Here is a 27,481-nt window from a genome sequence, read left to right as displayed (position 1 = left end):
CACGGTTAAGACTTTGGCAGACATAGTCACCGAAACCCATGAGACTGTGGTACTTGGTGTACTTGCTGAAGAAAGGGAAAACAATAAATGCTCTTAAAAACGCTGGAGGAGGAAAAGGTTGATGATGCTACTCTTTCACTGATCCGCAGAGTTACTAGATACCAGTTTGAGAGAGGAATAAAAAAAGAGCATTTTTTTTTCCTGTTAAGTGATTGATTTTTTTGATTACCACTAGTTCTACATGCTACGAGCAGAAGAGAAGTGTAAGACAGGGTCCTTGCCTCTCAAGGCACTTAGTCTGTTTGACACTCAGTAGCTAGTTGATTTGTTTTTTATTACAAAGGTACACCATACCATGTTGATTATGAAATAGAAGCTGAACTTTGTCTTTTTGAAAGTAGTCCCTTTTCATTCAGCTTAAAAGTCCCTTTTTTCCTTCTACCTCCTGGTCACAGTTTTTCCTTTCTTGAACCTCACTGCTTCTGGCCTTTACATCCTTGACCTCTAAGAGGTTCTTTAAGACAAAACCAAATGCTCTGGATTGATCTGACGCTTCCCTTGGTAGGAACAGGGCTCTGAACTCTGGAGCCAAACTGTGTGGGTTCAAATCCCAGCCCCATCACTTACCAGCTGTGTGACCTTGGGCAGGTGGCTAAACCTCTCTGTGCCTCAGGCTCCTCATTTATAAGATGGCCATAGTAACATTATCTACCTCACATGGTTAATGTGAGGCTGAAACAGTGAATATTTGCAAAGTCTTAGAACACTCACGGGCACTGAATAAGTGGCCAATTAAATACAATCGATTTCATTCTTCACGGGTTCCATATTTGCAAATTCTCTTACTTGTTAAAATTTATTTGTAATCATAAAATCAATACTTGTGGTGCTTTCATGGTCATTCGTGGACATGTGCAGAGTGGCAACAAATATGAGTAATCCAGGGGCTTCCCTGGTGGCGTGGTGGTTGAGAGTCCGCCTGCCGATGCAGGGGACGCGGGTTCGTGCCCCGGTCCAGGAAGATCCCACATGCCGCGGAGTGGCTGGGCCCGTGAGCCATGGCCGCTGAGCCTGCGCGTCCGGAGCCTGTGCTCCGCAACGGGAGAGGCCACAGCAGTGAGAGGCCCGTGTACCGCAAAAAAAAAAAAAAAAAAAAAAAAAAAAAAAAAAATATATATATATATATATATATATATATATATATATATATGAGTAATCCAACACACACATTCCCAGCTGAGACAAAGCAACTGTCCGCCTTTTTGTTTCAGCTTTCATACTGTAAACAAGCGTCCTTTTAAATGTCTCTTTAGTGTCACTTTTTTGGTGTGCTTTTTGTTGGCGATTTTGCTGTTTAAAATGGCACCCAATCACAAGTGCTGAAGTGCTATCTTGTGTTCCTAAGTGCCAGAAGACTGTGATTGCCGTGTGGAGAAAAGACAAGCTTTTCCTGTGTTCGATAAGCTTTGTTCAGACATGAGTTCTAGTGCTGGTGGCCATGAGTTCAATGTTAATGAATCAACAATATATATTAAATCAGGTATCTTTAAATGGAATCGGAGAAAATAAGGTAACGTATTGATCAGTTAATGAAAATGTTGTGACCGGTGGCTCGTGGGAACCTAACCCTAGATTTCCTCTAGGAGCAGAGGTTCAATATTTGCTAATTCAGTGCTTGACTGAATAATAAGAATTGACTGCAGATAAATGGAATCCAAGTACTCAGAGGGGCAGCCTCCTTTAGGACAAGCTTTTGACTGCAGGGAGTATCCCTGGGAGGGCAGGAGAAGCAGGAGTAGTTTTGGCCATGCAGGGTGTGCCTCAGCTGGGCACAGATTTTTCTGTCAGATTGAAAAAAGCAACAACCAAAAAGATGCAACCACATTTGGTCCCTTAGAAGCATAAGTTTTCATAGAAGATCCATCTGGAAATGGAGAGTAAATGTTCCCCCTTCCCCACAAATTCTTAATTCAAGAGTATTTTCCCTCATCTTTGAACCTACCAAAGAGTTTGTAGAAAACGTTTGATACTCAAAACCAATAAATTGAAAGCTTTCCCACAACCAGACAATAGACCCCATTATTGCAGGGTATAACGTTTGTTATACTTAGCAATTCTCTTGTTTGCTTGGAGCACCAGCCTTTTCAGAAAGGGATCATTTTGTCCCTTCTGATTGAAAAGATCACAAAATGCTTCAATTTGGTGAGAAGTTTTGCCAACACATCTATTTTCCCCCAAACTCTTACTTTATGAAATGTTTGCAAATTGTTTCACACATACAGTATATGAGAATGTGAAAGTGATTCAGAAAAGGGAAAGCTTCACTTAAAACGACTGGAAAATGCAAGTAGAAGGGAACAAAGGGAACATGGGTAACTGTGGCCCATATAATTTAATAAGATGCCTCTAGCCTCTTATTTTGGCCGTTTCCAAGGTACCACGATTTTAAAAAACAATGTCCCAACAAACATCCACCTGAAAACATTGTTGCATATTTCAGTGCTTTCACTCAGTACATACTGAGTGTCTTCTGCGTGTGTCAGACACTGGAGTAACTTTGCTTGTGTACATTGCTGAATAAAATAGGTACGGATCCTGGTTTTATGGGGCTTATTATCTCATGGGGTAGGCAGTCTGGTGGGGAAGTTTACTGTCTTGCTTTGGCATCTCCTTAGGATAAATTCCTAGAAGCCGGAAATTTAGAGTCAATGACCATGCTCGCTTAAGTTTTAATTCAGTTCACCAGACTGCCCTCTTAAATAGTTATACCAAGTCACGTTCCTCCGATACCCACACCAATATTGGTGTGGTTATTCTTTCTAAGTCTGTGCCAATCTGATGGATGAAATGAGATATCACAACTGCTTGAATTGGCATTTCTGGGATTTCTTTGCTTTTTTTTTTACTGAGGTTGAGCATCTTTTCATGGGTATATTGCCATTTGTGTTTCTCCTTTTGTGAATCTGCCCCATTTCTCATTAGGGTGATAATTTTCTCATTGAGTTGTAAGAGTTATAGATTTAAAATATTAACCCTTTTTCATATGTATGACAAATACTTCCTCGTTTTTTTTTTTTTTTGGTCTTTGAACTTGATTTATGACCTCTGGTCTTACATACAAAGTTTAAATTGTTTTGTAGTCAAATATGTCATTATTTTTCTTATGATTTATTTACTTAACAAAAATAGCTCTAAGTGCCAGGGCACTGTTACATGTGTTTTACGGATATTCATTCATTTAATCTTTATCACCACCCTACGAAGTGGGTCTTGCTGTATCCTCCATCTTTCCCCCCTTTTTTTTTAAGATGAGGAAACTAGGGTTTTCCCTGGTGGCACAGGGGCTGAGAATCCGCCTGCCAATGCAGGGGACACGGGTTCGAGCCCTGGTCCGGGAAGATCCCACATGCCGTGGAGCAACTAAGCCCGTGCGCCACAACTACTGAGCCTGCGCTCTAACGCCTGCGAGCCACAAGTACTTAAGCCCGCGCACCCAGAGCCCATGCACAGCAACAAGAAAAGCCACCGCAGTGAGAAGCCCGCGCACCACAACAAAGAGTAGCCCCCGCTCGCCACAACTAGAGAAAGCCCGTGACCCAGTGCAGCCAAAAAGACATAAATAAATTTATTAAAAAAAAAAAAGATGAGGAAACTAGGTAGAGAGAAAGAAGTTAAGTACCTTGATTAAGGTTACCCAGTTAGTATGTGGTGAAGTGAGAATACGAACGTAGTCCCAGGCCACTAAGCTGTATCAGCTCTGGTCTTGGTATTAGGCTCTCTGCGTGTGTTTAATTGTGGTTGCTTCATAAATGCTCACTGAATCTTCCCCATCCTTGAGGGCAAGTGCCACATCTTTTATTTCTCCCAGTTCCTTCCCAGTGCCCTCCACACAGTACTGGGCATGGTATAGCTAGATGCTTAATAAGTACTTTTTGACTGAATGAATTGACTAAATCTGGATTCTGGATCATCAGCTCACACTTCTGTTTATGCTCAAAGAGGAGCTGACAGGTTCTATATTTTCCATTTTGCTTCCAGCAGGTGACTTGATAGGCTCGGCTTTGGCTAGGGCACCTGAGCTAATGAATGTCCCTCCACGGGTTCAGCTGTACTTTCCCTTACTCTACAGCCCTCCTTCCCTCTTCATATAAGCCTCCTGGCTCTAATCCCTGCTGGAGAAATTCTAATAAGCCTTTTCCCAGGCACCACCCTTCAGAACCTGTCAGGTAAACACCAAGGACGCACAAGAGGAAAACCCCAAGAGGGGATAACCGGAAAGCCCAAAGGATGCTTGAACGAGCCTTTGAAACTCACCAAGAGATGGAGGGTCTTCCAGCTGTGGTCCTGGGTGTCTCTTCCGAAGGAAGTGAGGAACTATTTTACTACGATGGACAGCATTCTCACATGTTATCTCAAAGACACTTAGTCAACCCACAATTAAGGAGTTATCTTTGAACATAATCTCTTGTCTTCTCATATTCAGTCATTGGATAGATTCTCTTGGTTCTTCCTGTGAAGCCTCTCATGCATTCATTTTTTCCAGTCTCACTGACTACTTTCTAATTCAGTGGGTCCCAAAATGTGGTCCCTGGACCAGCAACAGCATCACCTAGGAGCTTCCTAGAGACGCAAATTCTCAGGCCCCAGCTCAGACCTACTGAATCAGACACTCTGGGGGTGGGGGCCAGCAAGCTGAGTTTACGTAAGCCCTACAGGTAATTCTGATGCACATTCAGGTTTGAGAACCACTGCCCTAATGGAACCCCCCTTTTATTATTCAAACATTATAAATGTGTTGGGTACTCATTGTAGAAAATTTGGAAAATATAGACAAGTATGAAAGAAGCAGGCAAAAAAATTACCCCATAACTCAACCCTGCAAGGGGAAACACTATTTTACTATTTTAACATTTTTTCGTATTAAAAAATGTTAAAAAAGATAATCTTTGTTTCTGTGTGGATTACTGCAGTGCTTTCTGATTGGTTCTGTCTACTTTTGGTCTTCCATTTCCTTCTTTCCGCTCCCAAAACTCATCTTGGGTCCATGATCCCATTCTTCTTTTTTAAAATTGAGATATATTTGACATATAACACTGTGTGAGTTTAAGGTGTACAGCATACTGGCTTGAAATATTATCGCCACTACAGCATTAGCTAATACCTCTATTGTGTCACATAATTATCATTTCTTCTAGTATTGGGAATAATTAAGATCTAGTCCCTTAGGAAGTTTAATGCTTATAATACAGTTTTGTTGTGTGTAATCACCGTACTGTGTATTAGGGCTCTAGGACTTATTTATCTACTAGAGGCAAAAGCTATTCTTTTTTTTAAAGCATATTTCCGATAGAGCAACTTCTGGATCCAAAAATACTCAATGAGTTCCTCTTCCCCTCTGATTACTGTACATAAACTGCTTACCTTAGCATTCAGGGAGTTTTGTGATAGGATGTTTCCTCGCTTATCCACTAATATGCATGCTCCATAAGGAACAAAAACTTTGTATCCCTGGAACCTAATAACGTCATGTACTTGGTGGGCACTCAATATATTTGTTCAAGGAATGAATGCATCTTCTTTTTTTTTTTTTTTAATTTATTTTTGGCTGCCTTGGGTCTTCATTGCTGCGCGCACGGGCTTTCTCTAGTTGTGGCAAGCCGGGGCTACTACTCTTCATTGCAGTGCGCAGGCTTCTCATTGTGGTGGCTTCTCTCTGTGGAGGCTTCTCTCTGTGGAGTATGTGCTCTAGGCACACGGGCTCAGTAGTTGTGGCTTGCGGGCTCTTGAGCGCAGGCTCAGTAGTTGTGGCGCATGGGCTTAGTTGCTCCATGGCATGTGGGATCCTCCCGGACCAGGGCTCGAACCCGTGTCCCCTGGATTGGCAGGCAGGTTCTTAACCACTGTGCCACCAGGGAAGTCCCGAATGCATCTTCTAATACAGTCAAGTCATAGCTGATAAATCTGTATGCGCCATTCACGTCTCCTGCCTGAAAAAGCAGTTTGTGCCGTGGCACTTTCTCAAAGTGCATATGCCTGGGACCTGTCCTAGGAGATTCTGATCTATTAGGTGTGGCTTCCCAGGTATCCCCAATTGAGAAGCTCAGGTCTAGAATGTCCCTTCCCCGTTTCTATGGACCTATGTTTATTATTCTCCTTCCAAAGTCACCTCCCTTCCCCTCCCCAGCCCTGTTGTACCAGATGGTTCTACTATGCCTCCTGCTGTTAGGAGGGGAGAAGGGAAGAGTTACCTGAATTAGGCCAAGCCGATCAGTTTATTTCCCTGGGAATCTGAACTATGTAGCGGAAGGCTGAGGCAGTCTGAAGGTGGTGGGTGCTGGCAATCAGAAGGTCCTTTGCACTTGCCACTGGCAGCCATGTGTGGTGATACATGAGTAGAGGAAGCCGGCCTTCAGGGAGGAGAGTGGACAGACATATAGAGGGAGGTAGGAAAGACAACTTGGTCTCAGAGGGAAAGAGGTGAATGGAGAGGAAAACCACCTAATGATGCCCCAGTTCCACGCAGTCCAGCTGTGCTTCCTGTCCCAGGCTTGACCCAAGTTCCCACTTGGGTATCCTTTTCCCTGGAGTCAATTTGAAGGATCCTGTTCAGAAGCCCGTCTTTCCAGGCCTGCCTCAGATTCCTCCTCGTATTTGAAAATCCCTCAGGTCTTCTCACCTGCAGCCCTCCCTCACTGCCATCAGTTCAGTTGTTACGATGGCCTGGAGAGGGATCGCGGGGCTTTACACTGAACTGTTCATAAATAATCACGTTGGCTAAATAACCAGTGATGAGGGCGGGGCTTTAATGTTCCAGGGCATGTTGGAGAAGAAAGCACAAAACACCACGGCGAGGGCCAGTCCTCTCCACAGAGGAGGAACCTGGGGTCCCATGCTGATTGCGGACAGACTGGGCTAGAATCTGGGTTCTCCCGGTCCCAGATACAAGTACTCTCAGCCCAGGCCCAGATAGGGCCGTGGAACGGTCCCATCAAGTCCCCAGTCAGGAAATAGGTGTTGCCCAAAGTGAGTTCTAGAGCGCACCTGGGATTCTGCTGTCAAACGTGTTTGTAAAACAATGATTTAAACAGTTCCACTTGTTTCTTTGAGGCTTCTCTGGCTCTAAGGCACAAGGGTCCTTCCTGAAAGTTCAAGAGGGGAATTGAGAACGAGGCTGTTCCTAAGCGAATTTGGCTTTTGCCCCCGTTTGTCAGGGAGCAGGTCCCAGAGATAGGAGTCTATGGAATTATAAGGTGGAAAGGCCACTCTAAGCCTTCTTTTGGCTTTTAGCAAAGGTCTGTATTCCCCATTTCAGACAGACAGGCAACCATGTGTACCCCGCTCTCCACATCAGGCAGCGCTGGTCCACCACTTCCTCTTAAGGATGATGATACCTTCTCACAACTCTTGCTGCATTGGTAACGGGAGAGAGAAATTAAGAAATATGTTTGAGAATGGAAGAAACTAAAAGCCGCAGAGGGTAAGAGAGGTGAGTTCATGAAAGGCAGCTTACCTCACCTTACTCCACCCTCTGCTCAGGGGCTGCTCCTGGCCCTAAGCTTGCTGCGTCTTTAAGTTTCTGTTCACATAGGATGGCTGCTTTAGACACAGTCCTTGTACAATAACCACGCGCTTACATCGCGTCCTTTTGAGCTCTGAGGAAGAAGGAAAGGACAAGGGGTGAACATAACTGCCACCTCTACTTAACATGGAGATTTCCACCTACGGTGTGTGAGTGTGGTCGGGTGGGGAGGCTTGGGACCTGGCAGTTGAAGGGGAGGACGGAAGAGGAGTATTTCTTCCTCCCCAAGGCAGCAAAGGTCTCTGGCCTTGGTTCCTTTGATGAGAGATTCACCAGCCTCAACTGATAGGCAGATGGAGGTATCTGCATTAGACTGAGCTCCTGTCCTGGCTTTGTTACCACCTCTGACCTTTAGAAACTTCGACTCAGGACTTCAGATATATCTCGTTTGTCCCTCTTGCTTCACGCTTTTTGCTTAGTGACTTGGGGTAGGTCAAGTGTTCAGTAATTTAAGGGGTGGGGCTGGATGACCTCAGGCTGCCCCTGGGCCTTCACCTCTGAATCATCTCCCAGGTGGGTGGGATTTGCCTTGGCACTGGTAAGTAATAAGGCCTGTGGTGAGTGCCCTGCTGAAAACTTACCACCCACCATCTTGGAGCTTTGTGAAGTGGAACGACTCTCAGATTGATTGGGGTTTCCTTATTTTTGGAAATTAAAAAAACTCAGAAACCCAGTGGGATTTTTCTCCCCCTTTGGCTAGGTTACAAGGTACTGCAACCTGGAGGGGTTTCTGACTGAGATCACTCCGGGCCTTCTCACTGGTTTTCCTGCGGTTTTCAGAGAGCTCAAAAGGGCCTGTCCTCTGGCTCAGGTGGTGGCCGGCAGAATGACCTGGGATTCTCTTCTGCGCAGGAACCTGCTGATTTGGTTACCTGGTTGTGGTGTGCAATCATATTTTTATTTATGTCACTACCAGGGTGTCCTGTTGGACTCTCCTTTCATCCTCTCTTGGTGTGGCTTCAGCAGCGGGTGGCCCATCTTTGGAGGCGCCTAGAGACTTGGAGTGGTGGCCCTGCGAGTTGTCGGTGGGGTTCGTGGAAGCTCTAAATATGAAAGACATGAGGCTTGTTTTCGCTGGAGGCTTAGAGGTCGGCTGGGGCGTTGAGCACAACCCACTGGAGGCCCCACGGTTTGGCCTTCAGGACGGGCCTCTTGCTCTGTAATCTGTAATGGCCACCCTCCCTCCCCCGGCAGACACGCGCCTGCGGACAGACGAGAGGAGCAGCCACCTGGGCGGGAGGCTGCGGTGCCTTTGTGCCTTTCCTCCCGGGGCACGAGGTGGCAGCTGGAGGAGGGCTGGGGATGGCCCCCGGGAGTCCCGCCAGGACGCCGTAGTTGGGGAGAAGTGGAATCTCTTCTCCCCCTCGCAAGCCTCGCCCGCATCGTAATTCTTTTTATTTTTACTTTCGAGCCATGTAAGGCATGCGGATGGGTAGGAGCGTTCCGGGGACACGTTGCCAGAGGCGCGGTGCCCGCCGGCCCGCGTGGCCAGAGCCCGGGGAAGGGACAGGCCGCGCGCCGCCCGCCCCACCAGACCCGCCGATCACGGTCGCGGCTGCCCGGGGTCGCAGAGCCCGCGCCGGCCACCCCCGCTCCGCGAGGCCGCGGGAAGCGAGTCCGCGCGGCCCAGCCGGGTTTCGGCTCCGGCTGCGCCTCGGGAGCGCCCGGGCGCGGGTAGCAGGGCCGATCGTGGCGTGGGGAGCTCCGGCAAGGGCCGCCCCGGCGGGTCCGCGCCCCGCGCCCCAGGCCGCTGGCGGCCCGGCCCACGTTTTCCCTCTCTCCCGCTCCCTCCGCCCCCTCCGCTCCGTCCCTCCCCTCCGCTCCCCTCCCTCCCCGCGCTTCCCCTCCTCCTGCCTGGTCATGTGTCGCCTTTTTTTGTTTGCAGTGGAAACAATTTCTCGCCGCTCGGCGCGCCCCGGCCCGACGCGCCGCGGCGGAGGCGAGCGGGAGGCGGGACGGGGCGGGGAGAGCGGCGGGGCCGGCGGGAGGACGCGCGGCGCGCCCGGCGGACGCCGCAGGTCCCATGCCGCGCCGCGACCCCCGCGCCCCTGCCGCCCGCCGCCCCGGGCTCGCCGCGCCGCGTCCGCGCGTCCTTAGCCGGGCCACCAAGCTATGCCCGCTGGGCGCCTGCGAAAGTTTGTCGGCTCCCGCTGAAGGGCAGCGGCGCCCCCGCGTCCCCGCGACCCGCTCCGGCCAGGTGAGTTTGCTCCCCGCTCCCGCCAGCGCCCGAATGGGATTTGGGTGACTCGGGGCGGGGGCAGTTGTTCGAGGCCGTCCAGGAGGCGACCTCGCCGCTCTCGGCTGACCGGGGACTCCGCAGTTCCTGGGGGAGAGGGCCCGGGATTGGGGGGCCTGGCCGGGCGGGGAGACGGGAGCCCCCGAGCGGGGAAGTTGCCCAGTCCGAAGAGTTTCCTGCCCCGACGTGCGGGCTGTTTCCCGGTGCCTCGATTTCCGAAAAGCCGCCCTAAAGGAACAGAGTTAGTATTGTCCGCGAAGGACTGGATCCCCGCCGTTCCGGGCCGGGGCAGGGGGTGCCGATCAAGGGGAGACCCCAAGACGACAGACAGCCTCCTAACAAAGATTCCCCCCCCCTCCCCAAACTGTGCAGGCTTGGCACCGGCAGAGAGAGTCTCCGGAGACTCTCGAGGCTTGACTCCTCCTCACCCCGGCCCTCTTTGAAACCCTCCTTGGGTCCTGGAGAAGTTGGGGGACGGCGGGCTTTTATTGATGTGTTTTTAAGGCTCGCCGCGGTGCGGCCAATAAAAGGTTTATGACATCTGACCGGCAGTGAAGGTATGCGAGCTCCCAATTGCCCTGTATAGGGCAGAAGAGCAGTTTCCCCGTTGCCTGGCAACGCCGCTGATTGACGCGGGACGCAGCCAATCGCCGCTCCCGCAGGTCCCCTTGAAATGTTTTTGACAAGTACAGTAGACTGGAGTGGAGCGCGTGCGTGCGTGCGCGCGCGCAGAGGGTGGGGGGGTTGCCCTCCCCCCCCACCAAACTCGCAACTGCCCTGCTCGGCTTGGAGAGGATTTCTCAACTTTTTAAAGTTCACATTGAGCATCTGTTCAGAGCTGGGCCAGTAATGTCTTTGTCAGTTATTTGGAGCCCTCTGGTAGTGGGCAAGAAACTAGCTTTCCTGCTGCGTTTTCTCCGTTAAAAAGGAAAAAAAGATAAGAAAACACAGCGAGTCATAAAAAAACAAGAAGAGGGTGTGCGTGTGGGGGACGTAACCAATAGCAAACCGAAAAATTGTTAAGGAGGTCACTAGTGAATAACTATTTGCGGATCCGGTGGAGCAACCTTATTGGCAGCAGATTAAAAATGTTTGCTTAACTGCAGACTCACATGATCCGGATTCTTTTTTTTTCCCCCCTCTAAAATAGGAGGAAAGAAAGATTTGGTGAATTATGTAGTTAGAGTATAATAATGGAAAACTCCTCAGCTGTGGTTTCTGGGAACTGTTTTTTAAAATGGAACTGTAGTGATCAGCAGCTCTTGATACCGTTGCTATAAAATGCGGGATTTATAGGGATGTAGTTAACAGTTGGAGAACACGGGGGGCACAGAAACACAAAGCAGACAAATGATCCAAGGGTGCTGGGCCCCGGTAACCCTCTTTTCTTGACAGTGCCGTTTTTCTAATAAAACCATATAGCTGGCAATGTTTGTTTAAAACAAAAGAAAACGTGGAGAATAGCGTGTTGGTTCCTTTGGGAAGCTACTGACAAATAAGCAAATTAAAAAGAAAGAGAGCAGCATGTTGTCATAGCAACAGTGCAATTAAATTACTTTACTGTCAGCCATGATATAATTTTCCTGTTTGGAAGCTCAGGAGACATAAAACTTTCCTCTGGAGCTAAAGTTGACTTCAGTGGCTGGGTCGTTGTTCTCTTTTGTACTCGACCATGTGGATATTCCTGGTTATCAGAAAATTAGGTTTTTTGATGGGGGTACGTTGAAACTTTGAGAGAGACAAGCCTAATTTTGATTTGTTCGTAAAGAAGGTAAAAGAATCAGGCTGGTCTCTGTCTTACCCCCTAATTTAAGATACTAGATTATTCTTTAAAATGTGTCCTGTACTACTCAGGTTAGCCTCCTTTTTTGATGAAAAAATATTCCCTGTGGATGAACCCGAGGTAGGTATCTGAACTGCCCTGCTTCCATGGGACTTTGGTCTCTGTGGATGTTTTCTGTCCTTAGCGTTGGACATCTACCAGCAGCTCCAGAGAGCTCCCCCTCAGGCCTTTGGTCTGTAGGTTCTGTTTGTCCACTTCTGGGGAGGGGGCCTGCTACCATTCTCAGGCACCTTTGACTAGCTGTTTAGTGCCCCACATTATGCTTTCTAGAATCTCATTCTAGAGCTTCCCTAGCTGAAGTGGCAGTTATTTTGGGCATGTTATCAGTGGGCATTTTGAGCCTTAGAATGATCATGTCTTTGCTCTTGATGTGTTCATTCTTTTTTCTAGATAGACTGCTTGATCTTCTTACTCAGGGGTGGGGTGGAGGATAAAACAGACACCAAGCGCATTGTCTGAGCACTGTAGACGGAGAGTGGGAGACCTCTTTCATTATCTTACTGTTCTTTCCATCTCACATTGAGTGCTTCAGGGTTGAATGTGCCTTGTATCTGTCGGGGTCATTCTTTTTGTGGACTTGTCACCTCCCCCATTGTCTTTCCTCATCAGATATTTTACTCCCTGTTCTAGGTCATTGATAACAATGGGGGAGGGGTAGAGTAGAATTCTGTATCAGTTTTTGTTGGATTTGCCTTCCTGTATTGAAGCTCGTGGTTGCTCTCCTGAATTTTTTCACCGATTTTAACTTCAGTTAATGGCTTATCTTCACATTCCCATGTATTTGTGTGGTGTCTGACGTTACTCACTTTTTTGTTCAGATTGTAGTGTCCCAAAGAAATTAAATGTACTTCCTCCTCCAGTTTGAATCCACAGAATTCCTTGGCATCGCTCTTTAGACTTGCCAAATGTTAAAGTTTCAGTTTTAGGTTATGTCTTGTGGAGAAAGAAGGAAAAAAAAATCAAATAAAACATTACCAAATTGATGCTCATCATAGCCATAGTTTTGATTCCTAGGCAGTTGCAGCGGTCTTTGTATGGAAAGAGCTGAACTTAATCTGAACCAACTGGCCTTAAACTTATAGGTATGTCCTTTTTTTTTTTGAGAAAGATAAACAGTGAGACCTGTCACCCAAAGTGACATGGGCTGTGGTTGCACTTATTTTGTGGTGTTTATTGTGCAGCTCGAAAGAATGTATACATATTCATGTATAATAGGTAAACTGAGGCAGCAGGCAATAACTGATTTTTCCAGGGTCACAGTGAGAGTCTTCATAGATCAGGAAGAAGGTATTGTGGGATTTCCCTTTTTTTTTTTTTAATTGAAGTATAGTTGATTTACAATGTTGTGTTAGTTTCTGGTGTACAGCAAAGTGATTTTATACATATATATATTCTTTTTTGTATTCTTTTTCATTGCGGTTTATCATAGGATATTGAATATAGTTCCCTGTGCTATACAGTAGGCGTATCCATTCTATATATCATAGTTTGCATCTGCTAATCCCAAACTCCCAATCCACCCCTCCCCCTCCCATTCTTTTCTTGGCATGTGCACATTAAAGGTGCTGTGAACATTTCCTGTCTTGTACCTAAGGGGTAGCAGGTCATTGTGCTATGTGCGTGGTAGACCGAATTTACTACTGTTAATCGGGCATCTCTGTGTGGTGGAATGTCGGTTAATGTCACTCAGTGTGGGAGCTGTGAGGGGATGTCCCTAAGTGGTAGGGGGTCCACAGAGGTGGCAGGGGTGGGAGGGGGGCATAATCATTAGGGAGGGCATGGCTGCCTCTCTGTTTTGGGTTTCACCGCCTCGTCTTCTCTCTGTCGTGTGTTTCCCAGGAGCCTTCACGTAAATGGGTCCAGTCATGCCTCCCAGTAAGAAGCCAGAAAGCTCAGGAATTAGTGTCTCCAGTGGGCTGAGTCAGTGTTACCGGGACAGCGGTTTCTCCAAGGCCCTTCAGGAAGACGATGACCTCGACTTTTCTCTGCCTGACATCCGATTAGAAGAGGGGGCCATGGAAGATGAAGAGCTGACCAACCTGAACTGGCTGCACGAGAGCAAGAACCTGCTGAAGAGCTTCGGGGACTCTGTCCTGCGGAGCGTCAGCCCCGTCCAGGACCTGGACGATGACACGCCCCCATCCCCTGCCCACTCCGACATGCCCTACGATGCCAGGCAGAACCCCAACTGCAAGCCCCCCTACTCCTTCAGCTGCCTCATATTTATGGCCATCGAGGACTCTCCAACCAAGCGCCTGCCGGTAAAGGATATCTACAACTGGATCTTGGAACATTTTCCGTATTTTGCAAACGCACCTACTGGGTGGAAAAACTCAGTGAGACATAATTTGTCCTTGAATAAGTGTTTTAAGAAAGTGGACAAAGAGAGGAGTCAGGTAAGCCTCTGGGTCTGGAACTCACGTTTTTCTTTTTGAAATTAAACCTGTTTCTCCATTAATAAAAAATGTTCAGGAATGTAAATTCACCACAGGGAAGTAGCAATTATAAACACGGGTAATTCTATCTCATTTCATTCATTTAGATAATTGTCAAGAACTTCCTTTTCCTGTGTTTGGAGTTTCTAAAGCCAGATTGAGGGTTTCCCACTGGGGAACATGGTTACAAAACGGTGGTTTACAGACTTGATTGGTTCTGAGTATCATTGTCCTTCAGAGTCGGTGGGTGGGTCCCCCTTTGGTTTTGGACACCAAACAAAGGTCTGTATTCTGATAGCAGCCATGAACCATGAGGTGTGTGTGTATACATACATACATATATATAGATGTCTGTGTGTGTGTGTGTGTCTGTGTGTGTGTGTCTGTGTGTGTGTGTGTGTGTGTGTATTTGAGGAAAGTTGCCACTGAGGGCTAGAAAAAAATGGCATCTATTTTCGTTCTGAATATTAATTTGGAGAAAGGCAGCTGGTCCAGGATTCTGGAATAAATGGACAGTGGTGGACATTGCGGGGGGGTGATTTGAGCATCCTTCTATACTCCAAGACCAAAGACACGAATTGCCCAGGTGACTCTCTTGAAATCGGGTGTCTACAAAGTGTTTGGCAACTTTGAAACTCCCTCTGAGTATGGAAGGTGGGCTGAGGGTAAGACTGACTTTCAGAAGGTGGAATTTTGACTTTCAAGCCTTTAAAGCTCCAGCTTCGTGGTTCACTAAAGGAAGACAGTTTTAATAATTTGCTTTATTTTTCTTGTAAGGAACACAATAGGTACGGTAGAAATAGGATTGACTGTTAGAGCTGGAAATCAAAATTGTGACCTAGCTTGGGGTTCTGAAAAGTAACGTAGCCACAGTTAAAATAACTTGCCAGAAAACGTACTCTCCACAAAGTTTTCGTGTTGCCCTATTCTCACGGTTTTGGTTTCCGTGTTAGTGGTGCTGTGGTGTGGAGCTGGCGGTCTGCTTTCCATCCTTTTTAAAGTTCAGGTTCGGTCTCAGGCCCCCTCTGGAGTGGGCCAGCAGCTGGGCAGGGTTGGGGCCTTTCATTTCTTTCTTTCCAGGAACAGGTATGTGCTTCCAGTTGAATCTGGAGCCTGAGAAGATTCTACTTGTCCTTGGCCTGGAAGACTACGACTGTGGCAGTGGTGAAGCCCTATTTTTCCTTGCTGCCACTGGACACGTTTGTCTGCAGGTGCTGTTCACCCAGAGTTTATGTTAAGATGGAGCGTGGGGGCTTCCCTGGTGGCGCAGTGGTTGAGAGTCCGCCTGCCGATGCAGGGGACGCGGGTTTGTGCCCCGGTCCGGGAAGATCCCACATGCCGCGGAGCGGCTGGGCCCGTGAGCCATGGCCGCTGGGCCTGCGCGTCCGGAGCCTGTGCTCCGCAGCGGGAGAGGCCGCAGCGGTGAGAGGCCCACGTACCGCAAAAAAAGAAAAAAAAGATGGAGTGTGGGCATGCGGGGTTTGAGGGGGGTGTTGCCCAGGAAGAGGAAAGATGTTGAGACTGCGGAGCTTTGCCGCTGATCGTGGGTGCAGGTGGTGCCTGGATCCAGCGTGCAAGTGTGAACACTCCTGAGTGCTCTGGGCCCTGCCTTCCCAGTTACGTACTTATTTTTATGTAACTGTAACAATCGCGGGGCACTGCTGTTGTCCCCAGGTGTCCATCACTTGCTCTCCTCCCCTCCGCATCCGAGCATGGGCATCCTAAGACCGACCTCCGGACTTGGCTCTGCTGAGTGTTTTAAGATCATTCCTTGAACTTAGAGAAAATTCGTCGCTCCTCTGTAAAGAACCAAGTCTGTGGTCTTAAAAACTTCCATATGGGTGGGTCCTCAAGAAAGGGAAAATCTTGGGAAGCAATTCCAGGGTTAGAAGGTAGAGAAGAAAGGGCTGTCAGGTCCGCCAGAGCAGCACGTCCCTGATGAAGCAATGATCAAGGCTTTAAGTTGGTGTGAAATGATTCTGCAAGTTACCACATGCCTGGGTCGGCGTGTTTGTCATCACGCCGGGGCACATAATAGTAATTTAGCAAATGCACACTCTGAAATGTTAAACAAGACCAGCTCCAAAGTATGCAGAGAGACTCGGGAGTATTGTTCATCAGCCTGGGGAGTGACAGGCGGGCGTTGGATGGCACCCTGGCAGGAGCGCCATCACTCCCTTGCACCCCCCTGCCCCGCTCTGGGAGTTGTGTTTTCCTGGGGTGATGGTTGTCATTCTGCAGATAGCGCCTGTAGAAAGGGAATGGTTTTAAGGGCTTGAGTTTGTTTATCTTGTGAAATGTTGAGTTCTGGCTTCCTGGGCGTACCGACCTGTGTTAACATGCTTCTGATCAGATGCCAGTCACTTTTGTGGCTGGGAGTTTGTTCCCGGGGTTTGTGATGCTGTGAGAACAAAGCAAGGTGTGTGAACTCCCCATTTTACTCCTCTTTCCTCGGATAACCCTGGGGCCAGCTGCTCTCTGCCCTGAGAGGGGCAGACTCCCGGGTACCCTCAGGCACTGGTCTCGACCCCTTAATTTGTGGTTTTCTCCGGTGGCCAGCTGAGTAAGGCAAAGGCATTTCCCTCACACTCTGCCCAGGGGAAGCTCCTTGGGCTCTCAGGTAAGCTCATGTTTTCCCAGAGGATTTTACTTGGCTGTAGCTCCCGTGCTGAGGTTCTGCTGCAACACAGTGACTAAATGTGCCCAAATGTTGGTGAGAAAGATGCCAGGGGAAGGGGAGGATGGAAGCCTTGCGAGCTGTGTTTGCAGAGTTAGCCATTCCGCTTTTTGTTTTCTTTTTAAAAGTGTGGGACACGGTTTTAAACGTGGCATAAGCATGAGAATGCAGAATGTGGTGTGATCCTTGTCTCTGGGGGCTTGGGACAGTCCCCTGCTGCACAGCTGCTTGGCTGGGGTGCTGGAGAGGGAGCAACCTGGGTGGCACCAGAATCACCTGCGGCACTTACACACAACCGCCACTTCTCGGCCCCTTCCTGGAGACTCTGATTCAGTGGGTTTGAGGTGGGCTGGGGAAAACTGAAATTCTGATAAGCTTCATAGGTATTTCTGACTTACAGCCAGATTTGGGAATCCCTGAACTAGATCCCCTTTTGGGTTCTTTCCAGTGCTGAGATTTCGTCAAGGACATATTCTCATGAATGGGTAAGTTAGGTGAGAATAGAGGTTTTTTTTTTTTTTTTTCTTCCTGTTTTATCTCTAATAGGACTTTGAAAGATAGCGGTTTTTTTGTTTGTTTGTTTTGTTTTTGTTTTTATTCCAGTCATGGAAAATTTCAAGCATATACAGTAGAGAGAATCAGTCACTGTGGTAGTGACTGCACACAGTACTACAGTGACTCTGTATAACCACCATCACTGCCCACACCAGATCTAGTAGTTAACACGGGCTTGCCTCTCTTACTTCGTTCATTTTTTCTTTTCTTTTCTTTTTTGCTGTTGCTTAAGTATTTTGAAGCAAATCCTAGCCCTCATGTCATTTTATCCCAACATTTTAGTGTGCGTAAGAACGGTTTCCATAACCACAATGCCAGTGTTACCTCTGATAAAGTGAACAGTTCTTTGGTATCACCTAAAGGCAGATCTGTGTTCAGATATCCTGGCTGGCTTACAAAATGTTTGTTTGAATAAGGATCCAAACATTGTTTACACATTGCATATGGCTTTGTTTCTTCAGCCTGTTTCCATCCACGGCAGACCCCTGCCCCTTCCTTGTCAAATAGACCCCTCCACGTAATATGTCTGCTTCATTGGGGTTTCATTAAGCTTGTTCCTCTGTCCCCTCGTACATATATTCTGTGAAATGGAAGTAAGTGCTAAAAGGCTAGATCACATTCCGGCTTGTTTTCCCTCAGGAATACTTTATAGATGAGTCTCGTGCCTCCTCACATCAGGAAGGCTGGTTGACCCACTCCTGGGGATGCTGCGCTTGTGTTGTGGGTTCATGTAGAGTTGGCTGCTTCCTCTGCAAAGTCCCCGTAAGCCTTTCATCTTACGGTTTCATCTATGGATGCCCTTTGCCCACATCAATCAAGATTGAGGTCCAAAGTCTGGGATTAAGTTTTGTTATTTCCTAAATACAGTTCTTAGTTGGAACCATAAGATTAGCATGTACTAACCTCTCCGAGTATTTGTAAATGAGAAGTAAAGTGTACTTTTTATTTTTCTATAAACTGGATTATAATGGCTCAGGGGTGTGTGTTTGCTGTTCCTCTGCTTTTTCTTTACTTCCCCTCTTGACACTTTAACAAAACACATTGTTGTCATAACAGGGTTTATAAAGGAAACAGTGTACAGAAATATGTTTATTATATCCAGGGCCGAGTGCTTGAAGTACAGTTTTAGCTTGTAAATATAAGCAGCTTGTCTTGGTTGAAAGAGGCCTGGATTGGAAGCCAAGATACCTGGTTCTAGTTTTGATGCTGGAGATACATGGCTGTCTTGGGCCTCAGTTTTCTCAGCTATAGAAGCAAGAGTTTATTGTTACCTGAAGCTTCTTAATTTGGGCTCTGTGAATCTGAGAGGCTTTGCAGACAGCCTGAAATTATTGATAACATGTAACGTGACTATGCATTTTCCTAGAGGATCTCAAGATTTTGTTTGATCAGTTTTTAGGTTCTTAATGGGACCTCTGACCCTGGAAAGGTGCAGAACCACTGGTGTTTTATAATAACAATAGTGGACTTACTATGGAACACTTTCTTTGTGCTTTCCCAATATATCATTTCTTTCTCACTACAACCCTATGAGGTAGGCCCTAGTTTCATTCTTAAAATAGATGATGAGTTAAGCTCAGAGTGGTTAAGCAACTTGCTGGAGGTCACGCAGCTAGTAAGTAGCACAATAGGAATTCCCTGCAAATCTAAAGGGCATGTGCTGAAATTAACTCTGGTGCCTGAGCACACTTTCTCAGTGTAGACGCTGCTGTAGATGATCTCTATGTACTTCCTCAAAGTAGCCTATGATCATGAGTTATAGGGGAATTAAAATAACCCAGATAAACTCAGAATTTACTCTGAGGGTACAGGATAGAGAAAGGTAAATATAGAGAATATTTTTTTGCTGTCAGGATGGGGCCAAGCTCTGTCCTTGTCAAGCAACTGGAAGGGTGTCGGCGTTTGCACGAAGCCTATCATGGCCCTCCAGCTCCCTGTTTCCAGGCTCTTCCCAGGCCCCCTGCCTCCCAGGTCCCCTCCACTGAGGTCTGGCCCAAGTTCAAAGCCCCTTCTCCCTGCATAGACACTGTTTATACAAGTTCTCCCTCTAATTCCCAGCCCCCTTGATGTTCGCTTTTCCATCCTGGTGGATGAAATTCTTTTTCAAAGGCAGTTTTGAAAATGGAGCACCTCTTATATGGCAACACCCCCATATCACAGTTGCTCTCATTTCCTCCTCTTGGGGGTGCAACCACAGCATTTCCTTTTCCCATGAAATAGCCCCCATACCTGTGATGGTCATTTTAGGAAGAAGAAAGCCCTTAACTACTACTGTTATTATTTTTTGGGGGGTGGGGATAAATGATGCTCTTTGAAAAACTGTGCAGTTCTGTCCTGATGAGTAAATTACTAAAAATCAGGGTAATGTTGGATGGTAGGACATGCAAAAATGAGATGAAGTGTATAAGATTCTTCCGTGGCCTCTGGGGCAAGTGACAGTCCTGTTTGTCCCTGTGCTGGCGCTGCCCTGGACAGCAGTAGGAACACAGCCTCTTTCTCACCGGCGCCCACTCCCTGCCAGGCTGCTTTCTATTGTCTATGCTATAGGCTGTGTAGCCTTGGAAGGCTGAGACATTACCAGCCTTTCAGGCCGTCTCTGGGGGCCCTGAAATAAACATACCCCCATGTCAGAGGCCCTGGAATAGGAAGCACTTCATACCAGCATCCTCAGTGAGGCCAAAAAATCTATGTACTGCCTTCGGCCACGCTGCCCCACCAATCTTGCCCATTTGTTCCTTCCAGGCACTGCTCTGTCTTGATTCTTCCAGGCATAGATGCTTTGGCTGGGGGGACATTTCTGTTGTCTTGCTCTTTCCAGCTGTTCATTGCTCATTCATTCATTCGACAAACTTTTTAAAGCACCTGTTGTGCTCAGTACGTACTATACTTAACTATACGAAGTGCTAAAAGGGTGCAAGATTGAATGTATGTGGCCATGGCCTAGAAAGACTTCGTGGTCCAGTGAGCCCCACCTGCAGAAATTCCTTCTAGCTAACGGAATTCACCAGCAGAAGCCCTTCTTTCAGCTCTCTCTTCCCCTTTTACTTATCTGTTTCTGGTTTCTCACATCATTGCTTTTCTGGCCCTTCCATTTCAAGGATACCCTGCTTTTCTAGTCCCCACAGTGACTCCCCTGCTGTTGACCTTGATGAGGGTCTATACACGTGTTCTGGAAAGCTTGGTTCTTTGGGATCACAGGGCCCCATTAATGTATCTGTCCAGTATCATTTTGCAAAGTAGGGCTTGGTAGTCCCTAGGTAGGTCTATGAGATGCTTCTTCATTGATGTACTGGCTGTATATGCAACCAGCAAGAAATTATTCTCAGAACCTCCCCTGTTGAGCTGAAGAGGCTCTAGGATTTCCCTTTGAAATCACTTTAGCTGCAGGATAATTCTCTGTGCTAAATAATATAGGAAGTTGGCACACCGATCTCCTATTTGAAAGTCATGTGTTTCGCTTCTTTCACAAATAGTGATGGGTTGTTGGGATTAATCGGTATCCTCTCATGGAGCCCTTGGCCATCTTAATGCTCTTAAGCTTTAGCAATATGATGGCAGATTGTAGATTTTTTAGAAAATTCTGTCTCCTTCCCAGTGGACATTTTTGCACTTGAAACAGATGATGGTATATTTAAAAGCTAATGTAATGTTCATTTCGATGACACTGTGTTTGTTAGGCTGGTCTTTTGTTTGCAGATATGGGATTCGTGGACCCCTTAAAATGTTTAATTCTTGTTCTCCACCCTTGTCGCTTTTAACTTTTTTGCTGCTTCTCTCAATGAATACATCCAACCAGCCCTGTAAGAATTTATCTTGGCTACATTTGCTTCAACACTGGCTTAAAGTTTTCAGACAGTAGGAATTGCATCCCGCCGCTTCTGTGGAATGCCTCCCTGTTAGTAGGACATCAGCATCTCATTGCCTATAATTTCAGGGGCTTCGAGCACCTTCTGCTTATTAGTTACTTTATTCAATAGAATTGTTTGGTGATATCAAAGGTTAAAATTGAAAATGAGATTTGGTTCTTGCCTTTTAGGAGTTTACATTCCAGTGAAATAGGAGACATCATAAAAATATAAATAAAGAAGAGTAAACCGTCACAGGTATGAGAAGTGTACCAGATCAGTAAGTGATTGGTGTCATTGAGGTCAGTCAAGGAGGCTTCCCCTCCCCAACGAGGGGCACTTGGAGCTGAGATAAAAGACAGTAACGGACAAGTTTTGAATATTCCTTAGGGGGGGCGGGGCGGGGGGCACTTGAATAAATTGTTAACGAAGCATGAATGAACATGAGACCTCCAAGAATAGAGTAGTTAGGATGAGGTTTGACTGTTTCTATTATAAATAGAAACTCCAAATAACAGTGAATTAAGCTAGAAGTGCATTGCTTTGTCACATAAAGTAAGTCTTGAGGTATTGGACAGAGATCAACATTCCGTTTATCTTTCTGCTCTACTGTGTTTAATACACTGCTGGTTTCCATTCTCAAAGTCTTCTTATGGTCCAAGATGGCATCTGCTAGCTTGTTCTCATTTTAGGAAGCAGAAAGGGGTATGCAGGGAAGGACAAAAAGGGGTTCCATTGAGTTACCAATTTTAAGGAGCTTTTCCAGAAACAGCCCCCCCCCCCCACTCCGCACTCTGCTTTCATCTTATTGGCTAGCACCTGGCCACATGACCCCTCTTGGCAGCAAAGAAGGCTGGGGAATGTAGTCTTTTAGCTGAGCCCATTGCAATCGCAAATAAAATGCTGGTTCTCTTACTAAGCAAGCCTGAGATTTTCTGTCACAGAAGTCTAGGCGGTCTAGGGGATGCATGTTGCTGGACCCAAGGGATGTGTTAGAACAGTATCAGAGAAAAGGAAAGAGAGAAATGGGTGGTCGGAGAGGTTATGTAAATGAGTATGAAGAATTGGTGGGGAGCTAGGATGCTAAAGGGGGAAATTTAAATTGCTCTTGTAACTTAAAGCAGAGATGATGACCCGTTTTTCAAATATTCCAGTTAATCAGCATTTTGCTTCCAGATATTCTGGTTAAATTGCATTTAATATCTTCAAAAGCAATAGCTTGATAGAGGTGAAGATGTAGTCTGTGGCAGGTGTGATAAGAAGAAAAGCAAGGGAAATATATGGTTGAAGATAGGGAGGAACGTGAAGTAGTCCTTTTAATAATAACTTGATGGTTTGCTGTGCGAGGTCACTGACAGTTCCAAGAAGAGAATGAAGTCTTTGATTTACGTGTGTGTGTATGTGTCTGTGTGTGTGTGCACGCGTGCTGTTTGAGTACCTTTGCTTGTGAACTCAGCAGGAGACCAGTAAATACTGGCAGAGGGACTGTGCTGCTTCTCATGGGAACGGGCTCTCCAATTACCCTCCCTTTTGTCCCCACAGGGCTTGTGCGGGGTCCCCTCTGGGCCCAGCGAGGTCAAGGTCAGTGTTGCCTTCCACTTATTGGAGCTCTGTGAAGGGCCTCATAGAAAGTGGTGGCTGTCATCCTTGAGGGACAGGACCCATAAATGATTTAACTGATGTCATTAGATAGAAAACAGTCAGCTAGCAGAACACTTGTACATACGTACTTTGTTTTTAGAAGAAAAGGCCAAGTCAGGTGAGCACTGACTCCAATCATGGCCGTCGTGGAAGGAGAAGAAAATCCAGTCTCCTGGCACCAGAGGACAGGCAGTGTGGCACAGAGCTGGGGTGCAGAGTCATGCTAAGTACTCCCGGAATACTTCACGGAATGCTGAGTTCCTTCTAGAATCTTCCCTAGATGCAGTCATGTAAAGTGAGAGCCTGCCTTCGCAGCCACAGTTCTGAGACCCTCCGGAAGCCTTACTTTGCAAAGTAAAAAATAGGCTCCTCACTTAGAGAAGAAGTGGAAGTACTTCTGCTTCATCGTAGAAGTATTTTCAGCAGTGGTCCATCTGTGCCACATGTGTTTGTGGAGGGCCAGGCGCTGTTCTGGATGCTGGGGATACAGTGGTGACCTGTGATGGTCCCTCACATTTCTCCTGGACCATCCATGGGGTGGGGACAGGGAGGGTGACAAGGAGGCACGTGTTAAACAGTAGCTCCATACATGGACACATAGGTACTGTATTAGATGATGATACATGCAATGAAGACAGTAAAATGGGACAATGTACCAGAGAGGGGTGGGGAGGAGAGAGGCAGGCTTCCTGGGGGAGCTGACTGGGCCACGCCTTGAATGGCAAGAGGGATGCAGCCAAGCAAAAACTTGGGACAGAGAGAACAGCATGTGCAAAGGCCCTGAGGTGGCAGTGGCTTGAAATGTACAAGCAACAGAAAGAAGGCCTGTAGGAAGTATGTCAGTGAGGGGAGAATGAGGTGTTTAAAGGGACTGGAGGGGGAACATCTGTTTGGGGCTTGTTCCTGTGGTACAGGTTAGAGATGATGGAAATGATGCTGGCTTAGACCAGGATTGGGATTTGCAGATGAAGGTGTATGTGCAAACGTGGGTTGGGAAGTGAGATGGGGGTTAGAGCAAAAAATACTGTTTTGGCCATGTTAAATTTGAGATAACTTTTGAGCATCTAGGTGGGGCTATCAAGTTGGAAGTTTGATATGTGAGTTTCAAGCTCACTAGAGAAGTCGGAGTAGAGTTGCAAATCCGGGACGCATTAGCGTTTATTTGGTGGAAACTAAAGAGGATTTCTGGATTACCTCTCCATCAGAGAGGAGCTGAAATCAGACCTCTATTTTAGTTCTGTAGGAAATTGTATTTCCATTAGTGTTTGACAAGAAAATTCATTTTGGGGTATATTCAACATGGCGAATAAAAACAAAAGCGGTTTATATTTAGAGGGAGAAACTCCGAATTATTTCAAAAATAACTTACTTGTAGTTATGGTAGTTACTGCCTGTAGTTTTGTAGGCAGAAGAGAATAATTTTTGCTCCTTGTAACGGGGGTATAACTTCTAAATGTGTTCAGGGCCAGTGGCATCTCTGATATGATGAGAAAAATGTACTCCACTAAACATCCCATTTAGTAGAGCCCCCTAACCCATGGCTTTGGCGAGTTCCCTGCCATCTGGTCTCTGGCTGGAGAGAGGAATTTTTCTTGTATATGTGTCTCCATAGCAACGAGTTTGCATTTGATATGGTAAGTAAGCAGTTGCCTTAGCAACGGAGTTGCTGATGTGGTGGCTCCCCTGCTTTCCGGGAATGGATAAGCTGACCAAACTAGTTTCGATGTATCCTGTAGGGCTCTGTATTTGTAGGGCTGCACACGCTGGCCCTGCTAGTGTAAAATCAGTCCTGCTTTAAAAGAGATCGCTGCCCCTCCCGCTTCCAGGAGGAAGGGCTTACCCAGGTAATAAATCAGACAAAAGTAGTTGCTGTCAGTTGAAATAGATTCTAAGAGGGATCTCCTGGTGGAATTTATTTAGTTTCATTTAAGTAGAATGTCCTCGTCAGGGTGCATTTGGTTGCAAGGAAAACAAAGTCACTCAAGTTGCCTTAAGTAGAAGAGTAGTCCTCCCAAGAACATAATAGTCCCATGGACCAGTGGTGACAAGCGGTAAAGCACATCTGGGGTCCATGGCGATTGGAACTGCTCCCTCTGTCCCTCTGTGGCCACACGGATGCTCATCCCTGCCTTTCTCTGGGGATCCGTTCCAGTCTCCTCTTAGTAGCCTGGCTTCCCCCGTGTGGCTCTTGATTTCCGCTTCCTCACACCACTGGCTTGATGAGGTGGTGTGTTGACGCCAACCCTTGCGATGTGATAGCCCCAGTGCCTGTCGTCTCTGTGCAGTGTCCTTGTCATCGTTTCAGAGTCACAGACTTGTCCTCCCTGAATCAGATGTTCAGCCCTGGTCACAACATGGGCAGGGTCCCCCGGATCAAGGCAGCTGCTGGGACCATCGCTTCATCTGGGGTAGGGACTGGGCTTGGGCTTGAAACATGCCTGCAACAAAAACTTGTCTGGAAAGCCTTTGGTCTTTGGAAACATTTTAATAATGCAAAGAAAAATAATAAATAACTCTGAAGTATTTTGTGATTTCCGCTTCCCTTTGTGTCCCCTCAGCGTGTCTCCAACAGATAATGGAGATTTTCACACCGAGAATTCGGGGACTGTCTTGAGCCTCCCTTCATTAATGGTCTCTGTGATGACTTCATCTTTCTTGCGTTTCATTTCTGTAGATTTGGGGCTGGTGGTTCTCAAACTAGCAAAGTTTTTCTTTGGTGGCTACTTTTTCCTGCCAGCTGCCCTCAAATTGCCTGTAATCACAGGGTTGATTGATTACCAAAAATGATGAACTCTAGCCCCCTGTTCCAGACAGGAGTAAATGTCATCTATCCAACACAAGTTGTCCTGATTTTCAAGAACAAGAGATTGGGTAATGGTTCTTGCTAATAATAATAACCATTGTCTACCAGCCCCTGTCATCACATTGAGATGTTCAAAATGGGGGAAAAAATGTAATTACTTCATGCCAGGGACTGGAGATACAAAGAGATTATGAAACTCTGGTGGAGTAGACTGGGCAAAGATAAAAAGAGACCAGGAAAGTATCATTTGCTAATTGCCAAGGGATTGATTGTCCAATGGCCAGAATTACATGGTTTGGGAATCCAAAGGAGAAAATGATCCCTGAGGGTTAGCAGAGCCATGGGAGAAATCCCAGAGAGGAGATGGAATTTCATTAGCTGGGTGGCCAGGACTGGGGCTGGTAACAGGGAGATAGGAGGTCACTGGAGTCATTAGGGTTAGGTTGGACACGGGGGTGGGAATGCATTTGGGGAAGACTGGATCTGAAGCCGGGAACTGACATTTTCACAGGTCTTGTTGGGGGCTGTTTGTAATTGTGTGAGGCATTTGCATCCATGATCTTGTAGCTTTTCAACAACTGTAAAAGTAGATACTATGTTCTATTTATAAGTGGGAAAACTGAGGCTCAAAGAAATTCATTGGCTTGCCAGTGAAGTGACCCAGCCAGGTGTTGAACCAAGATCTGGGGCTTTTGCTTTTGCCTGAAGCAGAGGGCTCCTGTGGGATAGAGAGGGAAATAGATTTGGAAAGGTCAGTTGAGCTGGACTTTGGGGGTCTTGAGTGCCACGCCAAGGAGTCTAGACTTTGCTCCTAAAGCAGGGGAGAGCCCTTAGACATTTCTGAGCAAACCCAGGGCACATACAAAGATGCAAAGCTGGAGGCAAGTGATTCTTGCTTATGTCTTCAAGGTTCTGGCAGCAGCCCTGTCCTCTGCTGCAGAACTTCCTGCTGCCCAGAGATTTCTGGAGAAAAAGACCATGGCCAGCTCTGACTGATTTTCAATGGATTTAACTAACTTGGGCCAGATTTATAAACAACAAACACTCTGCAACTTATTTTTCATTTTAAGTGTTTTGCTCTTATTTTTATTTAATGAATTCTGTTTTCACTGATCACTGCTTTTATTTGTTGGTGCCACCACTTCCTATGAATGACCTGACCATTCTGGAATTCCTAGAGTTTATAGAGGAATGAAATGAGCGACCCACCCACTCGGCACTGCCCTGTGGATTTAATCATTTTTTGGTGTCCGGGTGGATCTTTCCCTCTTCTGGTTTCAGGCGGTAACATCTTTCCCCCTTTGGCATTGTAGGTAAACACAGTAATATTAACCCTTTAGTTCTATGGGAAACAGGGTCCAATTGGTGATTTCTTTGATTCCTTTGTTCATTCAACTACCTTGAGCCCTTGGAATGTGGAGGGCATTGCGCTAGATGCTGTGGGGGACCCAGAGGTATATGACGGGGTCCTTGCGGACACTTTGGGGTCATCCCTGGTGCTTCCCTCTTTTTCAACTCCATACCCAGTCAGTTACAAATGTCTCTTGATTCTGCCTCCTTCAAGTCTCTCTGGCCGTCCCTTCCTCTCTAACCCTACAACTGCTTATCTTCCTTGTTTGCTGGGTGGTACTTTACTGTGTCCCCTCAAGTCTGTCGAAACAGGGCTGCCAGAGGGCTTATTTAATTCACAGCCCTATAGTGGCTCCTGTTACCTGGAGTGGTTGATCTCAGAGTGTGGCTCTGACCACCAACCTAGAATGATCTAGAGTGTTTATTAGAAATGCAGATTCCTGAGCCTTAGCCCAGACCTCCTGAGAATTTCTGGTGGTGCCGCCTGGGCATCTGCATTTAAGCACACTCCCCAAAT

At 46.8% G+C, this 27,481-nt stretch overlaps 1 protein-coding gene across 12 annotated transcripts in view; it reads left to right on the top strand.

The window, feature by feature from the left end:
* FOXN3 (forkhead box N3) overlaps positions 1-27,481 on the top strand; it is a 407,295-nt gene that overhangs the window by 157,467 nt on the left and 222,347 nt on the right. For 4 of the 12 annotated variants that reach the window (XM_089908097.1, XM_089908098.1, XM_089908095.1 and 1 more), the window contains one exon: positions 13,498-14,054. In XM_089908097.1, the coding sequence (XP_089764223.1) occupies positions 13,512-14,054 (543 nt within the window). In that variant the 5' untranslated portion in view covers positions 13,498-13,511. Of the gene's footprint in view, positions 1-9,547; positions 9,777-10,349; positions 10,373-13,497; positions 14,055-27,481 lie in introns of those variants that run through there. The other 8 variants (XM_089908101.1, XM_089908094.1, XM_022576322.2 and 5 more) reach the window with 6 other exon arrangements.

This window comes from Delphinapterus leucas, chromosome 2 (genome assembly GCF_059928025.1).
Source record: "Delphinapterus leucas isolate spDelLeu-1000000601 "Yukka" chromosome 2, BTC_Dleu_Yukka2, whole genome shotgun sequence".
In the NCBI taxonomy this organism is placed as follows: domain Eukaryota; kingdom Metazoa; phylum Chordata; class Mammalia; order Artiodactyla; family Monodontidae; genus Delphinapterus; species Delphinapterus leucas.
This window is presented reverse-complemented; position numbering and strand designations above follow the sequence as displayed.